Source organism: Antedon mediterranea, chromosome 9 (assembly GCF_964355755.1).
Source record: "Antedon mediterranea chromosome 9, ecAntMedi1.1, whole genome shotgun sequence".
Classification (NCBI taxonomy): Eukaryota; Metazoa; Echinodermata; class Crinoidea; order Comatulida; family Antedonidae; genus Antedon; species Antedon mediterranea.
The window spans coordinates 91900-117986 of NC_092678.1; the positions used below are offsets into that span (position 1 = coordinate 91900).

Below are 26087 nucleotides of genomic sequence, written 5' to 3' on the forward strand. Positions count from 1 at the left end.
GTCTATGGAATGGCTACAAGAACTTGTATATATATAGTATCTAGACAAGGTCTATGGATTGGCTACAAGAACTTGTGTATATATATAGTATCTAGACAAGGTCTATGGATTGGCTACAAGAACTTGTATATATATAGTATCTAGAACATTGTTTCAACAAGTATCAAGAAATTACAATTATGTGAATAATTTGTATTTTAATAAAGAGAAAGTGTTCTCAATTATTTTTCTACAGTTCAACAGAAAAACTTGTTCAACTTTCAACAAGTTTTACAAATTACAAAGAAGCCAGTTTGTGTTTATCATTGTTTTATATACAAAAGAAATCCAAATTTACATAAGGAAAACTGGTTTTAAATACTTTATCCGCAAAAAAAGAACAAATGATTTGTATTTATAGTAATTACACAAGTTTGTTGACGTGAGTAAATTACGTTTGAATAGAATACCTTGTGTAAATACTTGGCTTAAAAGAATACATTTGTCCTCCTCATTTCATGTATTTATCTTCTTGGGCAGCCAATATCTTAGCGGATGATTTAGCATCGTAAAACAATTCATTGATTTCTTCAATCTCTTCTTTTCCTATGACATCTTTGCCGTTGACCTTGGCCAATAGACTGGCTGGTGTCAGGAGCTGTACAGCATATCTGATAAAAACAACATAATACTAGCAACTAAATAGACTGGCTGGTGTCAGGAGCTGTACAGCATATCTGATAAAAACAACATAATACTAGCAACTAAATAGACTGGCTGGTGTCAGGAGCTGTACAGCATATCTGATAAAAACAACATAATACTAGCAACTAAATAGACTGGCTGGTGTCAGGAGCTGTACAGCATATCTGATAAAAACAACATAATACTAGCAACTAAATAGACTGGCTGGTGTCAGGAGCTGTACAGCATATCTGATAAAAACAACATAATACTAGCAACTAAATAGACTGGCTGGTGTCAGGAGCTGTACAGCATATCGGATAAAAACAACATAATACTAGCAACTAAATAGACTGGCTGGTGTCAGGAGCTGTACAGCATATCTGATAAAAACAACATAATACTAGCAACTAAATAGACTGGCTGGTGTCAGGAGCTGTACAGCATATCTGATAAAAACAACATAATACTAGCAACTAAATAGTGGTCCATAATTGAATACGCTATTCATTCATATTTTTTGAAATGCATCAACAAAAGTTTAGTAAATAGAAACCTGAGTGTGGTCTTGGATCCTATCTCTCCCAACATCTGCAGGGGTTCATCTCCGATCCGAATCCCTTCAATCTCTGCTCTTATCTTCAAAATCTGCGAGAGGAATATTTCAACTTGTATACAATTTTTCTAATAACCACTAATAACATTACAAGCTATATTTCATATACAGTATTTCTATACATTGTTTTATTTAACACTAAGCACACAAAAGATTAAGTGTGGTACTTACCTGGATCATATCAACTTGTGAATATGGAAGTGTTCTAATAATAAGTACACGATCTAAGAGGTCAAGGGGCATGCCATGTGGTGCTACAATGTCCTCAGTTCCTCTTAAAGTAGAAAAACAAATGTATTTCAGAATATTTTTATATCTAATTTATACAAAGATGATTTAAATGTGTAGAGATTAGTTCTGTTGGGTAGTGTGCAGTAGTTACCTGATAGGTGTTCTGCCTCTATTAGTAGCAAAGATAACAATTGGTGATAGAGCTGATTCAAGAGCCTTATGCAGGTAAGTGAAACATTCTATATCAAGCAGGTGAACCTCATCAATAAACAAGACGCCTGGCACAAGCTCAGCAACACCTTGATCAATGTATTTGTTGACTACTTTGTTGATTTCTTTACGTAATTTATCTGTAATCTCAGTCTTCTTAGGTTTCATTAGCTGTCCCATCATAGACATAATGTCTTGTCCACCCTACATTAACAAATATAATGTTGATAATCTTAAGTTGTTATAAAATGTCAGTCAATTAGTGTTACATATGATATACCACCTGTGTGTATGATCATGAATCATTTGTGTGCTTTACCTGTGGTCTGGCGTTAGCAACATCTAAGTCATGTAATGTAACATCTTGGATCACCTCCTTCTTCTTGTGTACATCACCTTTTGGTAATGGCACGTACTCTTCTGCTTCAAGATCAAATTCTGTTGCAAATGTGTCTGATCTTCCTTGTCTCTGAAAAAGTGGAAATGCAATTTATCAACTTATCATATTTCTAAAGGTAGAATGTTTTCTAAATATAAATAATATAATTGTTTTTGTTTAAATCATAAAGATCTATCTTACTTTGACAGCTCCACTATTGGCTTCAATGTAGATAACATCACCAACTTCAACTTTCTCTTTTTGTAAACTCTCATATATTGATGGATCCAGCTTAAGTTGTTTAGTTCCCTTAGCTGTCTTTAGACCAATCACAACATGACTAACAGTTTTACCATATCCTGTCAATATTCACAAAACTAAGTATGCGATGAACATAATTTACACCCCAATCACTACTGATTGGAGCAGACCCTTCATTTTAAAACATTAATACATTTTAAGATTTAAAAAGCATCAATTTTCAATATTAAATAACATCCACTGAAGACAATGTTTGTTTTCTAAATGTTTAAATGTACTTAAACTCGTTATGGTATCTATTTATAGACTAACCTTTAACCCAACAAAATGTAAATTATTAAGGAATTTTGTGACTTTGTATGTATTTGAAGTTTTTACCTCCCATGGGATTTTCAGTTTCACATGGCTTCAACTCTGTAACTTCCCCTTCATAGACTTCTTTCATTTCTTTGATTCTTAAACCTGTATAAAATAAAGCCATAGTAAATACACAATATCACTGGTCATTAGTTATACCATTGGCAACATTAGTTATACCATTGGTAACATTAGTTATACCATTGGCAACATTAGTTATACCATTGGCAACATTAGTTATACCATTGGCAACATTAGTTATACCATTGGTAACATTAGTTATACCATTGGCAACATTAGTTATACCATTGGCAACATTAGTTATACCATTGGCAACATTAGTTATACCATTGGCAACATTAGTTATACCATTGGCAACATTAGTTATACCATTGGTAACATTAGTTATACCATTGGCAACATTAGTTATACCATTGGCAACATTAGTTATACCATTGGTAACATTAGTTATACCATTGGCAACATTAGTTATACCATTGGCAACATTAGTTATACCATTGGCAACATTAGTTATACCATTGGTAACATTAGTTATACCATTGGTAACATTAGTTATACCATTGGCAACATTAGTTATACCATTGGCAACATTAGTTATACCATTGGTAACATTAGTTATACCATTGGTAACATTAGTTATACCATTGGCAACATTTAGTTATACCATTGGCAACATTAGTTATACCATTGGCAACATTAGTTATACCATTGGTAACATTAGTTATACCATTGGTAACATTAGTTATACCATTGGCAACATTAGTTATACCATTGGCAACATTAGTTATACCATTGGTAACATTAGTTATACCATTGGTAACATTAGTTATACCATTGGCAACATATAGTTATACCATTGGCAACATTAAATTAGCTTCAGTTTAGTTACCAATTGCTCTCCTGAAATTTTCCATGAGCACCTCAGTCTTCTTAATTTCCGTTGAGAATACTTCGCTGCCAACCATTGGACAAAATGGCACTTTGCTTCCAAGGTCTTGAGCAACAGCCAGAGCAAGGGCAGTCTTTCCTGTTCCAGGTGGACCTGCTAACAAAACTGCACGGCCAGCCATCTTCTTAGATCGAATTAGTTCAACTACTACCCCAGCAGCCTAAATAACAAACATTATATGATATTTAGTGTTGACGCAATTAAGAAATAGGCCTAAAGTTAACCTAGGCCTAACTTAACTAGGCCTACTCACCGTTAAACGCCACCTCAATTTAATAAAGTTTATTACTAGGCTAGGCATAATATAGTTATAATACTATTAGTAATATTAGTAATACTGTAGTAGCATCCCTCTTCTTTAAAAAACGTTTCTTGAATTCGAGAGTAGCCTACTACTACTAGTAGTACTAGCTAGCTTATAGTAGATGCTTAATTAAATACATATATATAGGCCTATATAGCCTATATATTATATAGGCCTACCATATATTCCATGTGTATGCCTGTCCGCCAAGCTTATTCACATTATTACATTGGGGCTGACTTTAGCTAGCCTAGGGTAGCCTAAACTGGGACGGGTGGTGGGCTGCTGGGCCGCCCGGCCTGGCTAGCTATAACTAAAAAGTAGGACTCTCGCGAGGATCGAGGACGATCGAGAGGAGCTTACCTCCCGCGCCATTTCTTGACCAACTAATCCTGCAGCTGTAGGTATAGCAGAACCACTTTCATCTAAACCTAGCCCTTTCACATGGCTATGTGATGCAATTCTTTGTGTTTTTGTAGTACTTTTTACTTCTTCGATCTTCATTTTTATATGTTTTTTAGATAAACAAATCGACAACAACAGAACAATTCACACATGGAGCGTAAAATGGCTGCTTCTCTATTATTCGGCAAATCATAACTTTCCTAACCACATTTTTACCAAACCAAACAATTAATATTAACATACTAAAACATTAAAAATTAAAAATAACGACTGTTTTTTAATTTGAATTTAGTTTTTTAATTTATTACAATTTATAATTTGAATTAATATTATCAAACTATTTAAAATTCTTTTACAAAATTATTTATTTCTGCTAAGTGCTAAGTTACGCGTATCGTGATTGGAGAAAGATACCAACTAACAAGTTCAACTGTCCAATAGAGTAACACCTTAAGAATGTTGTTGACTACGTTCCTTGGTTACTGGATGCATATGCACGAAATCAGTGCAAAAAGTATTAATTGAACAAAACAATTAGGTAAGTATTTTTTGGCAGTTTAATTTATTTTTTAATACATTGGATTATTTAAGTAAGTTAACATAGTGTGTATTTGTTCAATTAACCATTCATAATATTAACGGTCAAATTAGGTACGATTTGCCACCACTGTAACAACAACAAACACGGCAATCTATATACACAACAATGCAAGGCATAAAAACACACGCTCTCGTGACTCGTCTCACTTCGGTGAGTGTGTCTCAGTCAGGTCCCAGGGCCTCTAGGCTGATAAAACCAAGTAATGAAATAGAAAGGACAATGCAATTAATTATGTATGCATGCCTAGGTCTAGTAGTAGGCCTAGATCATATTGATTGTATCAAAACCAGGCATTGCATTGCCTCCTCCGATCCCATCCCATTTATTTATTTTTATTTATTTATTTATTACCATCTTTACTGAGGGTAGCCTATCCAGTTCCTAATGGAACTGATCAATTAGGGCCCTCGATAAAACATACATACAGTAAAACACATAAAATATTGAATATTCAAATGACATAAAATAGGCCTAAAAATTTACAATGGTTTGGTTATAAAATTCATATAGAAGTTAAAATCTTTGCGCAATTTTAAATTGCGCTGCACAATTTGTAAATTGCGCAAGATAGTTCTTGCGCAATATGACACCTTTGCGCAATTTGAAAACGAACTGTAAATTTTCAATCAATCAATCAAAGTAACATTTCCCATACATGGCTAGGCTAGGCCTAGGCAGAGGAGTTTAAAATTTAGTATTTTATTATATAAATAAGACCATTTCAATGAAGATAATGTTTAATACTCACTTTTTAAGTTTTTAATATTAGTTTAAGCTAGGCCATGTAACCTAGTCAGTATCAGTAGTCCAGACCCTAGCTAGGCTAGAGTAGTATAGCCGGCCGCCCGCGCCGCGCCCGCCTGGTGGAACACCACCGCTTCGTTTTCCTTCGTCGGTTCTTCGACGGTATGCTAACTTATAACAATATTTGCACTACTAAAATAAGGAAATGCGATATTTATCTTTAATTTTGAATCATTCTTAGAAATTACTATAAAAATATGGGTGTGCATGATTTCACAATCTGTCGAAAAACCTTGCGCAATTTGCAGATTACTTGCGCAATTTAATAGGTTGCTTGCGCAATTTGAAATACATGTTTCAATTCAAATTGCGCAAGGATTTTTTTTGCGCAATTTCAAATTGCGCAAATCGTTCAAATCGCGCATAACACATACACAGTGAAATCAGTACATTGAAATTGACCTTGCTCACATTCCAGTATTTGAAATGAAAATGGAATGATTCTATTGGTTTATTTTAAAAAAATGTAGGCCTATTTAGTACACCCACTTAAAAATAGCCGTATCCGGATATTCACCCCCTGGACATTTACCCCCCGGAAAACTACCCCCGGACAACCACCACCTGGACCACTACCCCCTTAGGACAACTACCCCTTTAGGACAACTATCCCCCGGACAAATACCCCCCCCCCCCCCCCCCCCCGGACAACTACCCCCTTAGGACGACTACCCCCTGGACAAATACCCCCCGGACAATTACCCCCTAGGAACAATTACTCCCCGGACAATTACCCCCCGCGGACAATTACCTGCTATCCCCCAGATGGACAACTACCACCCAGGCCATTCAACAACCTGACTCTGCAACAGTGTATAATAGGAATTAATAACTATATTTTAATTCGTTACTTTGACGAATTACTATTCATTATTGTAAACAAAAGTAAAAGATTGAACATAAATATAGCCTGGTATAAACTGAAGATTGTCACACATGATCATAGGATAGTCGAACGTATTATATAGTACTCCCTGTATTTACTGTAAAGACTGGGTTCGCTAATAATAATAATAATTTGTGCGTCAGGACAATGCTTCGATAACCACTGGTCTTAAAAGAATTAATTTTTGTCTCAAATTTGTCATTTGTATTTTTGTACACTTGAAGAATAATATCACTTTTGATATTTGACCTCAATGTTCACTCACCGAATAAACGGCGATCTTTAAATAAATTCCCCTCAAATAAACGGTGACCATGTCACTCCCATGACACATCATATGGAATAATCAGCGTCTATTTCCATTAGATTATACCCCCTCCCATTGAATAAACAACTTTCTTCCAATAAATGTCCACCTAAAAACCACCTAAACAATAAACAGCCCAGGCCGTTTTTTCAATAAATACGGTACTTTAAATCTAGCACATCTAGGGTCTAGCGTGCTGTTAAACAGAATAATCGGTTAAAAACGGGTGTTTCGAAACTAGAGACCCGAGACCAGAGACCCGAGACCCAATACGAAAAGGGAGACCCACGTACGAAAAGGGAGACCCACGTACAAAAAGGGAGACCCCACTATACGAAAAGGGAGACCCACTATACGAAAAGGGAGACCCTAATATACGTATTGGGTCTCGTGTCAGGTCTCTGGTCTCGGGTCTCTAGTCTCGGGTCTCTAGTTTCGAAACACCCGTTAAAAACAGATGATTTCATTTTTACAGAAACCGGTCCTATATATTTGTCTACTTTTAGATTGGGGGGGGGGGGGGGGGTAGTTGACCGGGGGATAGTTGTCCTAAGGGGGTAGTTGTCCTAAGGGGGTGGTTGTTATCCTAAGGGGGTAGTTGTCCTAAGGGGGTAGTTGTCCGGGGGTTAGTTGTCCTAAGGGGGTAGTTGTCCGGGGGTAGTTGTCCGGGGGGTAGTTGTCCTAAGGGGGTAGTTGTCCTAAGGGGGTAGTTGTCCGGGTGGTAAACATCCGGGGGTTAACTGTCTAGGGGGTAGGTGTCCTAGAACCAAAAATAGCATGGGGGTTATAAAGTATCAAGCACATGGCATATGATAAAAATAGACCCCGTGTTTAAATATGCAGTCATAGAAACAATAATAAGAAGAGTAAGACTGACTGGGCAAATAAAAATACTTGCCTCACTTTTTCATATAAAACCTGTATTTATTTGGTTTGTTTTTTCGTTAGCAGATGTAAGAATGAGTGATGATGGTGAAAGAAATAAAGATGCCATTGCCCCAGTTGCCCCAAAAGTCATTATACAGGAAGAAGGTCAAGTTGAAGTGTCCGGTAGTCCTGCCTTTCAATGTTTAGATGAGGTAACCAACTACCATCTTAATTTAAGTCATTTATTAATTTTACCAGAGACATGTCTCTGATGTTATAAATAGCTTTTTTTAGTCAGAAAGTTGTTTATACAATGGGTGTATAACCTGTATTATATTTTTTTAATTTATGGACAGTTCAGAAATGTAATGAAAAATGTAAATGAAACTATTTTCTTTAAATTTGATCAGCTTTTTCAAGAAGGCAAGTTGACTGGTACTGAAGTAGCTCAACTAAAGTCTAAGTACACGCACTTACACAAGATACTGGCTTCGTAAGAATACATTGTTTATGTATAGAAATCAATAAAGACTAAAAAGTTGATTGAAACCTGACCTGAAGTATACATATTATTATGGAATGTATTGTAATTTGTTTTCAATTTTGTTTACAGAACAAGAGATTCTGAATCGAAGTTTTTACAGGCTGCTAAAGAATCATCAACAATTTTAGAGAAACAGAATGCAGAACTTGAAAAGGCGGACAATTTTCCTGATAGTTCCAACACAGAAGTTACAAAATATAGAATGCAACTTCTAAAACATAGGAATGAATTTGACCAATCAGAGGAAAGAAAATACCAATATGAATTTCAAAAAGAAAGGTAGAATACTTAAGAATAATTTATTGTTACTCTTAAATTGTTATTAAATAATCAACACTTAATTCAATGTTGACACTATGTTTTGTATGCATTAACTATTTTGTTTTTCAGTCTTAAAGAAGAAAAAAGAATGCTTGAACGTGAATATGATCGTCTTCCAAAAAAAGATGAGATTGAAAAACAGACCAAAGAATTAACGAAAAGTATTGAAGATTTACGAGTAGAAATTGCACAGAGGAAATTGGAAGCAAAGAATTTACGAGAAGAATTAGAAACAAAAAACCGACAAGTGATGATTGAGAAAAAAGAGCTGGAGAATACAACTGAAAAAGTAGAAAAATTGAAAGATGAACTTGTTCAAGTGCATTCACTACCTGGACAGTTAGCCAAAGAAATTGACAAAATGAGTAAACACAAAAAGTAAGCTTTATTTATAATATATTTCTTAATATATATCATTTAATTGCAAAGGGAAAAAAGGTTTGATAAACGTGTGTGTGTTTGTTTTCAGTGAACTTGATAAAACCAAAGGTGAAGTTGACGAAGAAAGCACTGCCCTCACTGTTGAACTTCGGAGATTAATTGAGGAACAACATAAATTATCTAATGATAAATCTAATTTAGATCGAGAAAAGGACCAGCAGAGGCAGATATTAGAGAACAGACGGAGAGAATTTGACGCTTTAATGAAAGATTTTGAGTATATGAAAGAACGTGAAGCTGTATGTCTTGGTGATCGAGCGACCTTTGACCTCAGTCTACGGCACGTTCAAATGGAGAAAAAAAATCAGCACGATATTTATGCTAGAAAACAGCGAGAAAAAGAAAGGGACTTGAGAAATTTGAAGAAAACGGAACTGCATTTGAAAGTGGCCACTGAGGCCCAAGCTCATACTCAAGTGAGTTAGTAGTCAATAAATTGAGAGGGAGTGTATATGTTAACATTCCTTGTAGGTTATATTAATCCCTGTTATTACTATAACTAGGTGAGATTCTTTTTTTTGTTTTATAGACAATTTATGACAAAGTAAAAAGCCAAGCAGACTCCGGTCCAAAGGATGATGGGAGTTTAATGGAGAAAAGAAAAGACCTTCAAAAGGAAGTGGACGAAATTAAAAGGAAACTTGCAGCACAGGTAACGTCGTCAGTACATTAATATGTTAATTAAAATGATCTATACACTATTAAACAATCATAACATACTCTTCTCTATAGAATTCTACTAATTATCTACTCTATACACTATTTAACATAACTCTTCTCTATAGAATTCGCTGACTGCTGTAGAGCAGGTTAAAGTTGAGCAAAGCATTGCGGAAGAAGAGCGCCTCCTATATGAACAGAGTGATTTAAGAATCGAGGTTGTTGAGTTGACACGATTGGCAGCCATAAAAGGTGATGAGCGCGAGCAGAAGGCAAGAGACTTTATGCGAGCTGAGTTACGATATCACCGTGCATTAGATGATTTAAAAGCTAAAGATCTTGCGATCATCGATAACAGAAAAAAACATCAAGAGATGATCATTAGGTAAGTCATCATTTATTACTGCAACACCATTTGGCACACACATACTGTATATAACAGGTTTTGATCTTTTTAGAAATAATTTGTGTTTACAGATTGAAGGATTTTGCTAAGATGTATGATGTCATTAAAAATGAACGAAACAAGTGTGTAAATCTGATCCAAGCTAGCACACAGAAAGCTGCTGAAATGAGAGAAAAGATTAAAATTCTACAAAATGAAATAGAAATATTAAGAACTGCATGCAATGCTAAGGAAAGGTATGTTATAACATTCTGTATTCCTCAACTATTAAACAATCTTATTGAAAGTGTGCAGGCGTAATTCATGTTGTTTTAAATCTTATTGAAAGTGTGCAGGCGTAATTCATGTTGTTTTTAATCTTATTGAAAGTGTGCAGGCGTAATTCATGTTGTTTTTAATCTTATTGAAAGTGTGCAGGCGTAATTCATGTTGTTTTTTGTTATCAGACAATTCCAAAAGGCTAAACTAAAGCATGTTAATGCTGTTGTTATACGTGATCAATTGCGTAATGATCTTGCAAAACATCAACGTATTGAAGAGGAAATGAGAGAGAAGCGTGAACAGCAAAGAATGGATATTGCAAAACTAAACTTGATGATAAACCAAGCAGAGGAACAGATGGTGAAGTTAAGGAAGCGATATGAGAATGCTGTCCAACATAGAAATGACAGGCAAGTGACCGCGGCAAGTGACCGCCGCAAGTGACCGCTAACTAAAGTGACATTTACCAGTTTAGTAATTAATAAAATAGTCAATACTCATTTCAAATTATTTGCATATTTATTCAGAGGTGTCCAGTTGATTGAACGCAATGAGGAAGTCTGTATCTTTTACGAGAAAGTTAATATCCAAGACGACATGATACGTAAAGGGGATGTTGAATTACAATCACGTGAGGAAGAGATACGGTTTCTAAAGATGCAGGTTGCTGAAGAGAACAGGTCTATAGGATTAGCTAGAAAGACACTGCCAAACAAGAGGGCATTGGATGGTGAGCTGGTCACACTACAAATACAGGTATATCACCTTATCATAGTTAATGACAAACCTTTTAAACTTCTAATGCATTAAGCATACTAAATAGATATACAATTTTAATAGTTATCACAATGTCAAGACCGTATGGCAGAACTGGAGAAAAACCTAGAGAATCCTTATGACGAGAGTCGTGTCAGACTTTTGGAAGGAAAAGATATGCCACCTGGGGATCTCAACAAGAAGATTGAAGAGGTAATAATACTATTTGATTTTATCGATATTGAAGATGATATATAGTAATAGTATACATAATAGTAAAAATAATTATGCCATTATAAGAACGCTTGAATTTATTTTATAGCTTGAAATTCGATTAGCAGAGAAGGAAGAACACTTGCTTGAAAAAGATTTAATCTTTGATCAAGTTTGTAAGCTGTCAGAACGAGTAAATCAAAAGATGGACGCTGGAAAAACACACACACTTAATCTTGCAAAAGAGGTGAATACCGTATTAATGGTATGTCTATGATAGTGCGCACATCCTTGGAACAATCTGGTTGATACTGAAATGTTCTTTTTTGCAGGTAAATGACTTTCAGGCTAAAATAAAAGGTGTAACTCGCAGGATGATGGCACGAGTATCAGAGCTGTCAATGACTCAAGCAGAGTCTTTGAAACTCCAACAAGAAGTAAGAGATAAAGAAACAAGTCTTGAACAAGCTTACATCCGAATGCAACGGGGTGAAGCTCCAACAAATGAAGCTGCTAAGGAATGGGAACGAATGATTAATGATGAAAACAGAAGGATTGAAGATAAACATAATAGACAAGCTGTAAGTCAAATTATACATTCACTAATGTCATTCCTGAGAAATTTAGACATAAAGTTAATTACTGATACATTCACTAATGTCATTCCTGAGAAATTTAAACATACAGTTAATTACTGATAAATTTAATAATAATATATTTTATTAGATCCAAGAGGATGAAGAGCAGTATGTCCTTGCAGGAGGAGCAACTACAACTGCTGAACCGCGACCAAACGCATATATCCCAGACGATGACCTGGAACTACCTGTACCACGACCTTACGGTGCTAGCGCCCCCTTCAAACCGCAGGAGTCTGGCGCTAACATGAGACATATAAGAAAACCTATCATCAAACCAATAGAAATTTAGATAATTACGGTGGTGGTAATGAAATATTTAAACAATATATTTGTGAATAGAATTGTATTGTGCTTTTATTGCATGGGTAGATGATGTTCAATCACTGTTTATATTTACATAAATAAAGAATTTAAATTTCAATTAATATTTAAAGCATCAAGTTATTTTTAGGAATAAAAGAAACTGCTTCCAAACATATTTTTTAGTTCCATCAATAATACAATAATATAATCCAAGATTTTTGGTCCATTAAAAAAACCAAAACCTGCTCTCAAATACCTCAATATTTTAAGTCTTTCTTCGGAGACAATTATTGTAGAAAAGCTTCCAATAATAAAATATTCTGTGTATTCGACTTGTTATAAACAATCTGCTTCCAAATATGTTGATATGTTAGTAAAACAGCTTCCAATAAGCTCACCAAATGAATAAGAGTTAATACAGTAGTTTTTAAGTATCTGTTTCACAGGATGTATGTTAAAGGTCACATTTATCTTCCTTTTAGAAGGGGCGTCGTTTGAATTACAACTTCCTTGATGTATGGGTGCATAATATAATTTACTTAGTTTGTAACGTTTGATAAATGATTTGTACAAAAATGTATAATAAATAAATGAATAAAGTAACCCGTGCACATAATTTATTTGTTAATATTTTATTTGTTACATTGCACAATCGTTGTATTCTAATTCTGGCTACCATTTTAAAACGTTACATCGGATAAATTATTTCCATACTTTTCCATTGTATTGAGTAAAGCTACTTTTTCAACTTTCCTTGGTTCCATCTGGAAGCAGCTCGGTTCATTATCGAATCCATGGTTTACAATCATCATCTTGGGATCTGAAAAAAAAACCAAATAAATAAAAAAGGGGCTTATGGCAGCCCCTGCATCTAGTATCTGCCTCAGACTTCTGGTCAAGGTGGGCACTGGATGAGAGAAGCCCTTGATCAATGTTAGGACCAATCAAGGTGCTTTAAACAGTCCTGGCTTTGTTTGTATCAAACCTGTTAGTGGCGGTAATTATCGCTGTTGGTTTCGATTGAATAAAATAAAATAAAATAAAAATAAAAAACATTCTATGTTACGATAAACTTATACACGACATGGGAAAGAGTGCAAATGCCTTACCTTTCTCTCTTAGTAGTTTCATCAACGTGCCTAGAGGTGGAAAGGCACCGGTTATGCTTTCATTTTCATCAGAGCCTGCATCTGTAATACACATTAATAATTAAATTAGTTTGACTACATTAATAGTGTTGTTACCATAGTAATACAAAAAGCCTCTTTCTTACATAAAGTACTGCCACGATCAGGGTCTTGCTCCATTGCAGTCTCTCTATTTAGATAGAATGGATACTCTAAACAGCCTGAAAATTAAAACAATATATCAGTTAAAATATATACAGTCTATTCTGATTCACGGTGTGATATATACAGAGTAGTATTTAATTACTGAGTGAGTGCGGCCGAGCGGTTAAGACGGTGGAACCGTAATCCATAGCCATAACATTGGCAAGGGTTCTAGGCTGCCTCCATGGTTCTGCTATAAACTGTAGGTCCAGTGTACATCTGGCTCATGTGCACTTGAAAGAACATAGTACATCTTTCGGGACGAGTAGGGGGTTACCCCGGTGTACTAGTTTATATACACACACACTGTCGTGGACAGACGTAATGGCGCCGTAGTTGGCTGCCGATGACACGATGTGACCCTTAGGGGAGAAGAATGAATTGGCGCTTTACAAATTTGTATATATATTGTATATATTATAATTACAAATATAACAATGTGTATGTTCTTACAATCATCTTTGAGTGCGTCCTCTACATACTGCTGAGATTTGTATATATTATATATATTATTATTACAAATATAACAATGTGTATGTTCTTACAATCATCTTTGAGTGCGTCCTCTACATACTGCTGAGCTAAATACTTCAAAGCAAGTGGATGCTTCCACTCTTCTATAATCTCCAATGCTTCCGTCTACAAAATACACATAGTAACATGTTAGTGCTTTTATAACACAAGTCTTTATACTTAGTAACATGTTAGTGCTTTAATAACACAAGTCTTTATACTTAGTAACATGTTAGTGCTTTTATAACACAAGTCTTTATACTTAGTAACATGTTAGTGCTTTTATAAACACAAGTCTTTATACTTAGTAACATGTTAGTGCTTTTATAACACAAGTCTTTATACTTAGTAACATGTTAGTGCTTTTATAACACAAGTCTTTATACTTAGTAACATGTTAGTGCTTTTATAACACAAGTCTTTATACTTAGTAACATGTTAGTGCTTTTATAACACAAGTCTTTATACTTAGTAACATGTTAGTGCTTTTATAACACAAGTCTTTATACTTAGTAACATGTTAGTGCTTTTATAACACAAGTCTTTATACTTAGTAACATGTTAGTGCTTTAATAACACAAGTCTTTATACATAGTAACATGTTAGTGCTTTTATAACACAAGTCTTTATACTTAGTGAAGAAACTAATCTGTGCATTCTAACCTGTGGTAACTGAATCAAGATCTCATGCTTTTGTAAGGAATGCTCCTCGTCATCTGGAAGTTCAGCAAAGAATTTTCTCACAAACTCAGGGGTTAGTTGAAGAACTCCTCGCTCTACATACTGCAGAAATGAAGAGTAACTTAGGCAACGATAGCCAAGACAAGTAAAGCACGTCTGAAATCCTTTAAAAAAATAAACAGAATCATGTAATTACATTATTCAGATGAAAGTAATAACGATGAATTTGTTTAGAACTAAAACCCACCTGGAGGAAATGGAAAACAAATGCTGTCTGTTGCTAAGTAACATCGTTCTAGTAGGTTATACAAATGTTTATCCTTTTCACTCACCGGATCTTGACTGAAAAAATAACATTTCTTTGTTAATATCGCTATTTACAGAATGAAAACATTAGCTGCACATCAACAGACTCATAGAACGTGAATAATTAATTAAGCTAGTAGCAATAGTAAAACCTCACAAATATAAAACTTACAATGGAATATTAGCTGGTTCAAGTTGCTGACCTTTGCCACCCACAGAATTGGAAACAATTTCCAGAAGTTGTTTTGCTTGTTTCATTTGGCATTCAATGTACTCTGCAGAAAGTGACCGCATTCTGACCTTTTTACTATAGTCAGATAAGTGAAGATCAAAATGACGAGTCAATTTATCAATCATCTACAAAGGACAAATAAACAAATAATATTACAACATGAAATGTACAAGGTGGTCATAGTCAGTTTGTGCAAAGGACAAATAAACAAATAATATTACAACATGAAATGTACAAGGTGATCATAGTCAGTTTGAGCAAAAGACAAATAACAAATAATATTACAACATGAAATGTACAAGGTGATCATAGTCAGTTTGAGCAAAGGACAAATAACAAATAATATTACAACATCAAATGTACAAGGTGATCATAGTCAGTTTGAGCAAAAGACAAATAACAAATAATATTACAACATGAAATGTACAAGGTGATCATAGTCAGGATGAGCAAAGGACAAATAACAAATAATATTACAACATCAAATGTACAAGGTGATCATAGTCAGTTTGAGCAAAGGACAAATAACAAATAATATTACAACATCAAATGTACAAGGTGATCATAGTCAGAAGGACAAATAACAAATAATATTACAACATCAAATGTACAAGGTGATCATAGTCAGTTTGAGCAAAGGACAAATAACAAATAATATTACAACATGAAATGTACAAGGTGATCATAGTCAGTTTGAGCAAAGGACAAATAACAAATAATATTACAACATCAAATGTACAAGGTGATCATAGTCAGTTTGAAACTAGCACAATTCAATTATAAGATGTTACATAGAATACTGCCTACCTACAAACGGCTGTATCAGTGGAAAGTTAAGGAAACACAAACGTGTGACAAATGTGGAGAAATTGAAAATGAAAATCATTTGTTTTTTAGTTGTAGATTTATTCAGAAATATTGGAGGAAAATGCTTAGTATCTTTGTAAGTTTAAATCACAATAATATATCATTTAAACAATTAATACTAGGAATGGGAGATAAGCTAATAGATTATATTTACACTTTTGCAGCATTTACTATTTATAGAATAAAAATGTTATCTGCACTAAATAAGCCAGTGGGTAAATCTTTATGGAATTCATTTAAAAGCAATATGTTATATAACATTGAATGTGAAACATATAACAATAAAGAAACAAGTATAGAAAAATGGGTAGCTTTAAGAAATAAGATTATGATAATATAATTTCTAATTTGATACGATTAACCGAAAAAGAATTACAGTGATACGGGTTACTGGTGGTACTGAGTTATTATTGTTTTTTTTATCATGTATATAAATATATTGTATAATCCGGGTTGTAAAATGAAAACAAACAAATGAAAATGTGTGACCTATTTTAAAACGGGATAGATGACAATGATGATCCTGTCAAGTGTATAACAAAATATACGAAAATTAATGAAAAAAGGAGTAATACAGAATTCATATATGTAAAAATGTTACTTATGAATTGTAACGACATTTACAAGTTAAATAATACGATTTTATGTAATATGAGATAATATGAATGTGAATAAAAGTGGTGTTTGCGCCACAAAAGAGAAAAAAAAAAAAAGGACAAATAACAAATAATATTACAACATGAAATGTACAAGGTGATCATAGTCAGGATGAGCAAAGGACAAATAACAAATAATATTACAACATCAAATGTACAAGGTGATCATACCCTAGTCAGTTTGAGCAAAGGACAAATAACAAATAATATTACAACATGAAATGTACAAGGTGATCATAGTCAGTTTGAGCAAAGGACAAATAACAAATAATATTACAACATGAAATGTACAAGCTGATCATAGTCAGTTTGAGCAAAGGACAAATAACAAATAATATTACAACATGAAATGTACAAGGTGATCATAGTCAGTTTGAGCAAAGGACAAATAACAAATAATATTACAACATGAAATGTACAAGGTGATCATAGTCAGTTTGAGCAAAGGACAAATAACAAATAATATTACAACATGAAATGTACAAGGTGATCATACCCTAGTCAGTTTGAGCAAAGGACAAATAACAAATAATATTACAACATGAAATGTACAAGGTGATCATAGTCAGTTTGAGCAAAGGACAAATAACAAATAATATTACAACATGAAATGTACAAGCTGATCATAGTCAGTTTGAGCAAAGGACAAATAACAAATAATATTACAACATGAAATGTACAAGGTGATCATAGTCAGTTTGAGCAAAGGACAAATAACAAATAATATTACAACATGAAATGTACAAGGTGATCATAGTCAGTTTGAGCAAAGGACAAATAACAAATAATATTACAACATGAAATGTACAAGGTGATCCATAGTCAGTTTGAGCAAAGGACAAATAACAAATAATATTACAACATGAAATGTACAAGGTGATCATAGTCAGTTTGAGCAAAGGACAAATAACAAATAATATTACAACATGAAATGTACAAGGTGATCATAGTCAGTTTGAGCAAAGGACAAATAACAAATAATATTACAACATGAAATGTACAAGGTGATCCATAGTCAGTTTGAGCAAAGGACAAATAACAAATAATATTACAACATGAAATGTACAAGGTGATCATAGTCATTTTGAGCAAAGGACAAATAACAAATAATATTACAACATGAAATGTACAAGGTGATCATAGTCAGTTTGAGCAAAGGACAAATAACAAATAATATTACAACATCAAATGTACAAGGTGATCATAGTCAGTTTGAGCAAAGGACAAATAACAAATAATATTACAACATGAAATGTACAAGGTGATCCATAGTCAGTTTGAGCAAAGGACAAATAACAAATAATATTACAACATGAAATGTACAAGGTGATCATAGTCATTTTGAGCAAAGGACAAATAACAAATAATATTACAACATGAAATGTACAAGGTGATCATAGTCAGTTTGAGCAAAGGACAAATAACAAATAATATTACAACATGAAATGTACAAGGTAATCATAGTCAGTTTGAGCAAAGGACAAATAACAAATAATATTACAACATCAAATGTACAAGGTGATCATAGTCAGTTTGAGCAAAGGACAAATAACAAATAATATTACAACATGAAATGTACAAGGTGATCATACCCTAGTCAGTTTGAGCAAAGGACAAATAACAAATAATATTACAACATGAAATGTACAAGGTGATCATAGTCAGTTTGAGCAAAGGACAAATAACAAATAATATTACAACATCAAATGTACAAGGTGATCATACCCTAGTCAGTTTGAGCAAAGGACAAATAACAAATAATATTACAACATGAAATGTACAAGGTGATCATAGTCAGTTTGAGCAAAGGACAAATAACAAATAATATTACAACATGAAATGTACAAGGTGATCATAGTCAGTTTGAGCAAAGGACAAATAACAAATAATATTACAACATGAAATGTACAAGGTGATCCATAGTCAGTTTGAGCAAAGGACAAATAACAAATAATATTACAACATGAAATGTACAAGGTGATCATAGTCATTTTGAGCAAAGGACAAATAACAAATAATATTACAACATGAAATGTACAAGGTGATCATAGTCAGTTTGAGCAAAGGACAAATAACAAATAATATTACAACATGAAATGTACAAGGTGATCCATAGTCAGTTTGAGCAAAGGACAAATAACAAATAATATTACAACATGAAATGTACAAGGTGATCATAGTCAGTTTGAGATTTTGTATTATTACAAGTAGTTGCCAAAGTGATCTTTACTTTCATGTTTTATATCTGAAAGAAATAAAAATGTAATAACCTTACCATTTGCTGTAGTCTATTGGAGTCCTTGTCTACATGCAATTCTGATGCATAGAATACTGAAGTAGACGTTGTGTTCAATGTCGGTGCCAGCACCTTTTTAGCTGACATCATCTTTAATTTAGCAGACCGCATAAATGATGCACCCGTCCTAGATGATGTGTCGGTGAAAGAGTTGGATCGTTCATGCTAATATCAAATAAAAAGTCAGAAGTCAACTGGAGAAATATAAATATGCAGAATGTAAATGATGTAAAATAATGCTTACCTCCGTGCTTGTAGTGACATCATCATGCATCAAGTCAGCTTTTAATACACAGAACGTAAATGATGTAAAATAATGCTTACCTCAGTGCTTGTAGTGACATCATCATGCATCATGTCAGCTTTTAATACACAGAACGTAAATGATGTAAAATAATGCTTACTTCAGTGCTTGTAGTGACATCATCATGCATCATGTCAGCTTTTAATACACAGAACGTAAATGATGTAAAATAATGCTTACCTCAGTGCTTGTAGTGACATCATCATGCATCAAGTCAGCTTTTAATACACAGAATGATGTAAAATAATGCTTACCTCAGTGCTTGTAGTGACATCATCATGCATCATGTCAGCTTTTAATACACAGAATGTAAATGATGTAAAATAATGCTTACCTCAGTGCTTGTAGTGACATCATCATGCATCATGTCAGCTTTTAATACACAGAATGATGTAAAATAATGCTTACCTCAGTGCTTGTAGTGACATCATCATGCATCAAGTCAGCTTTTAATACACAGAACGTAAATGATGTAAAATAATGCTTACTTCAGTGCTTGTAGTGACATCATCATGCATCAAGTCAGCTTTTAATACACAGAATGATGTAAAATAATGCTTACCTCAGTGCTTGTAGTGACATCATCATGCATCATGTCAGCTTTTAATACACAGAATGATGTAAAATAATGCTTACCTCAGTGCTTGTAGTGACATCATCATGCATCAAGTCAGCTTTTAATACACAGAACGTAAATGATGTAAAATAATGCTTACCTCAGTGCTTGTAGTGACATCATCATGCATCAAGTCAGCTTTTAATACACAGAACGTAAATGATGTAAAATAATGCTTACTTCAGTGCTTGTAGTGACATCATCATGCATCAAGTCAGCTTTTAATACACAGAACGTAAATGATGTAAAATAATGCTTACCTCAGTGCTTGTAGTGACATCATCATGCATCAAGTCAACTTTTAATACACAGAATGTAAATGATGTAAAATAATGCTTACTTCAGTGCTTGTAGTGACATCATCATGCATCAAGTCAGCTTTTAATACACAGAATGATGTAAAATAATGCTTACCTCAGTGCTTGTAGTGACATCATCATGCGTCAAGTCAGCTTTTAATACACAGAACGTAAATGATGTAAAATAATGCTTACTTCAGTGCTTGTAGTGACATCATCATGCATCAAGTCAGCTTTTAATACACAGAACGTAAATGATGTAAAATAATGCTTACCTCAGTGCTTGTAGTGATATCATCATGCATCATGTCAGCTTTTAATACACAGAATGATGTAAAATAATGCTTACCTCAGTGCTTGTAGTGACATCATCATGCATCAAGTCAGATTTTAATACACAGAATGTAAATGATGTAAAATAATGCTTACCTCAGTGCTTGTAGTGACATCATCATGCATCATGTCAGCTTTTAATACACAGAATGTAAATGATGTAAAATAATGCTTACCTCAGTGCTTGTAGTGACATCATCATGCATCAAGTCAGCTTTTAATGAACTTGTATTAAAACGTTGCTTCTTTTGTCGTCCTTTATGTAATGCCTGAACCAACTGTTGAATACTTTCCCAAACTCCAATATTTACTCCAACCTGACTCTGTCTACGCTCCTTCCTGTCCGCCTAAACATTAATCAATTATCATTAAACTGACAAAAATGAAAATATTAAATAACATTAAGCATCAAATTATAAAATTTACCATGAAACGTTCATATTTTACCTTGTAAAAGAATGCATCAAAGACAGCAGGAGCTTTAGTGTAGCTAAACCTGACAGTGATTCTCTTTCCATTATTCTAAATTAACAAACAATAATTCATGAATTTTTTCAAATGATAAAACTGTATACATGTTAGTTTACAGCCTGTACTATCTACATTGGAAATACGTACATGCTCAATTTGACCACGTAGTGCCTCTGTTGATGTGAAAGGCAGATGTTTGAGGGCGTCTTTGTTCATACTACGTCGGACAGCATTAAATGTAGAGCCAATAAGATACTCTGAAAATAGTTGTGGTATGTATTGGCTGCTGATGTCGTCACAAACCAGCTTCATAACCTGAGAAATGATTAAAACATTTTAAAAATTAACAATAGTAGAATACTGGATCCTTCATGTGTAGATTGAGGTCATGTAAAATAGCTAGACGTTGAGACAGTCTTATGTCAACTTACCCTTTTGGTCAAAGCTGGATCCTTCATGTGCAGATTGAGGTCATGTAAAATAGCTAGACATTGAGACAGTCTTATGTCAACTTACACTTTTGGTCAAAGCTGGATCCTTCATGTGTAGATTGAGGTCATGTAAAATAGCTAGACATTGAGATAGTCTTATGTCAACTTACACTTTTGGTCAAAGCTGGATCCTTCATGTGTAGATTGAGGTCATGTAAAATAGCTAGACATTGAGATAGTCTTATGTCAACTTACACTTTTGGTCAAAGCTGGATCCTTCATGTGTAGATTGAGGTCATGTAAAATAGCTAGACGTTGAGATAGTCTTATGTCAACTTACCCTTTTGGTCAAAGCTGGATCCTTCATGTGTAGATTGAGGTCATGTAAAATAGCTAGACGTTGAGATAGTCTTACAGTATGTCAACTTACACTTTTGGTCAAAGCTGGATCCTTCATGTGTAGATTGAGGTCATGTAAAATAGCTAGACGTTGAGACAGTCTTATGTCAACTTACCCTTTTGGTCAAAGCTGGATCCTTCATGTGTAGATTGAGGTCATGTAAAATAGCTAGACGTTGAGATAGTCTTATGTCAACTTACCCTTTTGGTCAAAGCTGGATCCTTCATGTGTAGATTGAGGTCATGTAAAATAGCTAGACATTGAGATAGTCTTATGTCAACTTACCCTTTTGGTCAAAGCTGGATCCTTCATGTGCAGATTGAGGTCATGTAAAATAGCTAGACATTGAGATAGTCTTATGTCAACTTACCCTTTTGGTCAAAGCTGGATCCTTCATGTGTAGATTGAGGTCATGTAAAATAGCTAGACGTTGAGACAGTCTTATGTCAACTTACACTTTTGGTCAAAGCTGGATCCTTCATGTGTAGATTGAGGTCATGTAAAATAGCTAGACATTGAGATAGTCTTATGTCAACTTACCCTTTTGGTCAAAGCTGGAGCTTTCATGTGTAGATTGAGGTCATGTAAAATAGCTAGACATTGAGACAGTCTTATGTCAACTTACCCTTTTGGTCAAAGCTGGATCCTTCATGTGTAGATTGAGGTAATGTAAAATAGCTAGACGTTGAGATAGTCTTATGTCAACTTACCCTTTTGGTCAAAGCTGGATCCTTCATGTGTAGATTGAGGTAATGTAAAATAGCTAGACGTTGAGATAATCTTGAATTTTCTTTGAATGTTTGTACTAAGCCATCTTTACAGATGCTTACTTTGAACGCTTTACCTGATTGGTTATTGAACATACAATCACCTTGAAAATTACAAAGTCAATGATCAATTATTTTAGGATTTTTATCAGGAGTGCCATTAATTCAGGAGGCCAATAATCAATAATGCCTTATTATTTTATAACAAAAAAACTTTGAAACAAAAATCACATTAAAAAGCTTAAAATGAGAAAATGGAGACAATACTATTGATGGGGCACTGTATGATTGACTTTATGCATACATAACACAAAATGATGACGTTATACTTTACCATTTAAACTAGCAGTTCTTTCTCTAACAAAGTGTGTTAGGTTGTGAGAGTCTGTTAGTCCATCCGCGATTGGATGGTTTGAAACTTTATTACCATGTAATGCAATATGAAGACATGGGTTAATTTCTGGACTAACATTGACTAAATGAGACAGCTGTCCAGGAGAATAAACAAGAATGTACCCATCTGTAAACAAAGTAATGTAACTATATAATTATAAATATAACTTAAGCATCATTTAATACCTATTCTCATCAATAAAATATATAACAAAATAAAACAATAAAAAATGTATAAAACAAACAATAAAAAATAATCACCTAAAGATGAAAAGTAAAGTTGAGCGTTTTCTGCAATTGAACGAGAAATGTCAGGAATAGTGGCGTTGATAGTTAGCCCATGATGTACAACTAAGATCGTATACTTCATGTCAACTAGTTGTCTACCAACAGTCTTCTCATTGGACGTTGTTAAACCTTGTGTTCTCCAATCATCATTATCCGTATCATCTTCTGTACTTGACATTACATGTTGCTCATCAGCAGATGATTCTGATCTTGCCTTCTCAATAGGATGTTGGTAACACACACAAAGGGAACCCCCAGATTGATGTATAACTTCCATATTAAACTGTTTATCTGTTATTAAAACATATTAATGATACTCAAAAGGCAAATACAAAATGTACAAATGTTTACAAAGATATAGCGTCATTCTTACTGTACCTGATACTGTTCTGCTTGGCCCACTAAATGTATATTCTTGTCTGAAATTTGAATAAAATATTTTGAAACTACACTAGTTTGTTATACTCGTCAACATACAATAGTTTAACAGGATGAATCGCCCTCTATGGTGGAAAAAGAATAGTCTTCGATTGACACAATGCACAAGGGAGCACCCTTAGAAAAATAAGTCATCTTTATTTACTTACTGTGAACATTCTGCAGGAATTGGCAAGTCCAATTTAATTTCAAACTAAAACAATAATAATAATACTAATTAATTGATCAAGATACATTAGATGACTGCTGCTCATGTGTATGTTTTTTTTATTGTTATATAACAGAAGAAAACATTTACATTGAATTTGTGTAAACAACATTCTTACCATCTTGGTGAAGTTATTGTTCTTATCATGATATTCATAACATTTGAGAACTAGGTACGGTTGAACTTCTGCAGATTTGGAATATTTACGACAAACAAAGAACAATCTTTGACAAGAAAGGTCCCATTGCGACCAGTAAAAGTGTTTCACTATCTCAGAAATTGTAGGCTGGCTACTTATCACCTGAAGATAATAATAAAGATTAATTACTATTTGCTACAGTGACAAAAACATGATAAGCATTTAAATAAAATAATACATAATAGGCTTACCACACCCATCTGGTCCACTCTTCCAAGTGGAATGTTATATAAAGCAATTGCTATTTGAAAAAAAAAACAAATATATTTTATTTTAAAATGATGTCATTCTTTGAAGTCCTACATTTTCTACTTTGAACATTGAGTGCGTCAGCATGTAATAAGTCTTAACCATAGAATATACATCTTATATGTGCATTGTAGAAAATGCAACATTTGGCATTTAAATTAATATTGACGTCTTTCTTACATTCTTGATGTAGGAACAGTATAAGTTTAGACTCTTTCATGAATGGTGAATTGCTCCATAAAAACTGAACCTGTAGTTGATTTCGCCTCGAAATATTTAGGTCAAAAATTCTATTCTGAGGTTTTATTTCTGCAAGGTATGCACTGTACCGCTCTGAAACAAAGTACATAAAAATATAGTAACAAATACTTCCTGTAATTTGAAGTTTAGAAATAGCTAATTAGTGACGTATGGCTAGAATTGCTGCATAAAATATATCATTTAATATAAATAATGTATATACCACTTTTGAATGACGATTTCCCAACAGGAGGTGATCGCTTACTGTTTGTGGACTTCACCATTGCTACAAAAGCCAACACACTGTGACCTTTATTTACACTGCAACTCACAATGTTCAACTGTTTATCATGCACAAACAATGTCTGTTAAAATTAAATAATATAAATAAATAATCTTTCAAACATTTTATTTATTTGCTTCACAATAAAACAAAAAAAGAGTAGCCCAAAAGAAAGCACAGCTTGCAACTAAAAAAACCAGTCAACTTAAAGCACAGTATGAATTGTGTATGTAATTTGTAAACATAAAATACTAACAGAATGAGTTTGATTAGAAGGCGTATAGATGCCGACATGAGTAACCAGACAGTTGTCAGAGCTCAGATGTGACACATCATCCCAAACGTATATCACTTCCATTCCCCTTTCTTGACCAACAACTTTAACACATATCTTATTTTCGGGGAAACCTGAATAAATTTGACAACAATTATGACAAAAAAGATATACCGTATAAAGTAAAAATTATCGGTATTATAGCGCGTCATTCCTCCAAGTCTGGGACTAAGTATTCAAGTAAAGTAACACTTAACTTATTATTAACTAATATTTTTATTAGTATGGGCATATCATTTATAAAGTTATATGAATTCATGATCACGGGAAAACTTGATATAACGCCCTCTTGAGTCTTAGGCAGCACGTAGTAGGCCTAGATAGAGTAGGCGGCGGCTGGGTAAAGTAAGCCAAGTCCCTAGGATTCGAGGTCTAATTTTGGAGCCTAGCTAGCTGCCTAAATATTCAATAAGGTGAAGGCTTGACTAACTTACAATGATTAGCATGATGTTCACGTCTTTGCTTTTTAACATAATTTAGAATATCCCGTTCTACATCAAAACAGCAAGTGAATTTTAACATGATTTGTGCCACAACAAAAAACA

The 26087-nt window shown here is 33.8% G+C and overlaps 3 protein-coding genes across 6 annotated transcripts; 1 reads left to right on the plus strand and 2 right to left on the minus strand.

Moving 5' to 3' along the window:
* Positions 1-28: 28 nt before the first annotated feature.
* Positions 29-4557, minus strand: LOC140058737 (ruvB-like 1). Of its 2 annotated transcripts, none has more exons than XM_072104462.1 (9): positions 4355-4557; positions 3628-3847; positions 2739-2822; positions 2301-2458; positions 2040-2189; positions 1662-1924; positions 1451-1553; positions 1220-1311; positions 29-650 (listed from the first exon to the last, which is right to left on the minus strand). In XM_072104462.1, exons 1-9 carry the CDS (start codon positions 4493-4495, stop codon positions 491-493), a joined length of 1371 nt encoding a protein of 456 aa, XP_071960563.1. In that variant the 5' UTR covers positions 4496-4557; the 3' UTR covers positions 29-490. The 2 variants fall into 2 exon arrangements, with proteins under 2 accessions (XP_071960563.1, XP_071960564.1); XM_072104463.1 differs by lacking the exon at positions 29-650 and adding an exon at positions 658-1112.
* A 253-nt stretch (positions 4558-4810) lies between these two features.
* Positions 4811-13010, plus strand: LOC140058673 (coiled-coil domain-containing protein 146-like). Of its 2 annotated transcripts, none has more exons than XM_072104371.1 (15): positions 4811-4934; positions 7943-8073; positions 8272-8354; positions 8475-8684; positions 8796-9104; positions 9196-9583; positions 9697-9819; positions 9953-10212; positions 10305-10469; positions 10680-10904; positions 11022-11250; positions 11335-11463; positions 11573-11710; positions 11796-12044; positions 12190-13010. In XM_072104371.1, the coding sequence occupies exons 2-15, from the start codon at positions 7954-7956 to the stop codon at positions 12391-12393; spliced, it is 2832 nt and encodes a 943-aa protein (XP_071960472.1). In that variant the 5' UTR covers positions 4811-4934; positions 7943-7953; the 3' UTR covers positions 12394-13010. The 2 variants fall into 2 exon arrangements, with proteins under 2 accessions (XP_071960472.1, XP_071960473.1); XM_072104372.1 differs by having other exon boundaries at positions 4911-4934; positions 7946-8073.
* Positions 12998-26087, minus strand: LOC140058672 (gamma-secretase-activating protein-like). 2 transcript variants are annotated; one of them, XM_072104370.1, is made up of 22 exons: positions 25977-26087; positions 25465-25616; positions 25149-25290; positions 24866-25018; positions 24628-24677; positions 24356-24538; positions 24179-24222; positions 23970-24010; positions 23565-23882; positions 23245-23430; positions 22854-22987; positions 21460-21627; positions 21289-21363; positions 21018-21188; positions 19269-19454; positions 15411-15595; positions 15180-15274; positions 14915-15096; positions 14284-14377; positions 13681-13755; positions 13517-13597; positions 12998-13227 (listed from the first exon to the last, which is right to left on the minus strand). In XM_072104370.1, exons 1-22 carry the CDS (start codon positions 26062-26064, stop codon positions 13088-13090), a joined length of 2943 nt encoding a protein of 980 aa, XP_071960471.1. In that variant the 5' UTR covers positions 26065-26087; the 3' UTR covers positions 12998-13087. The 2 variants fall into 2 exon arrangements, with proteins under 2 accessions (XP_071960471.1, XP_071960470.1); XM_072104369.1 differs by having other exon boundaries at positions 22854-23014.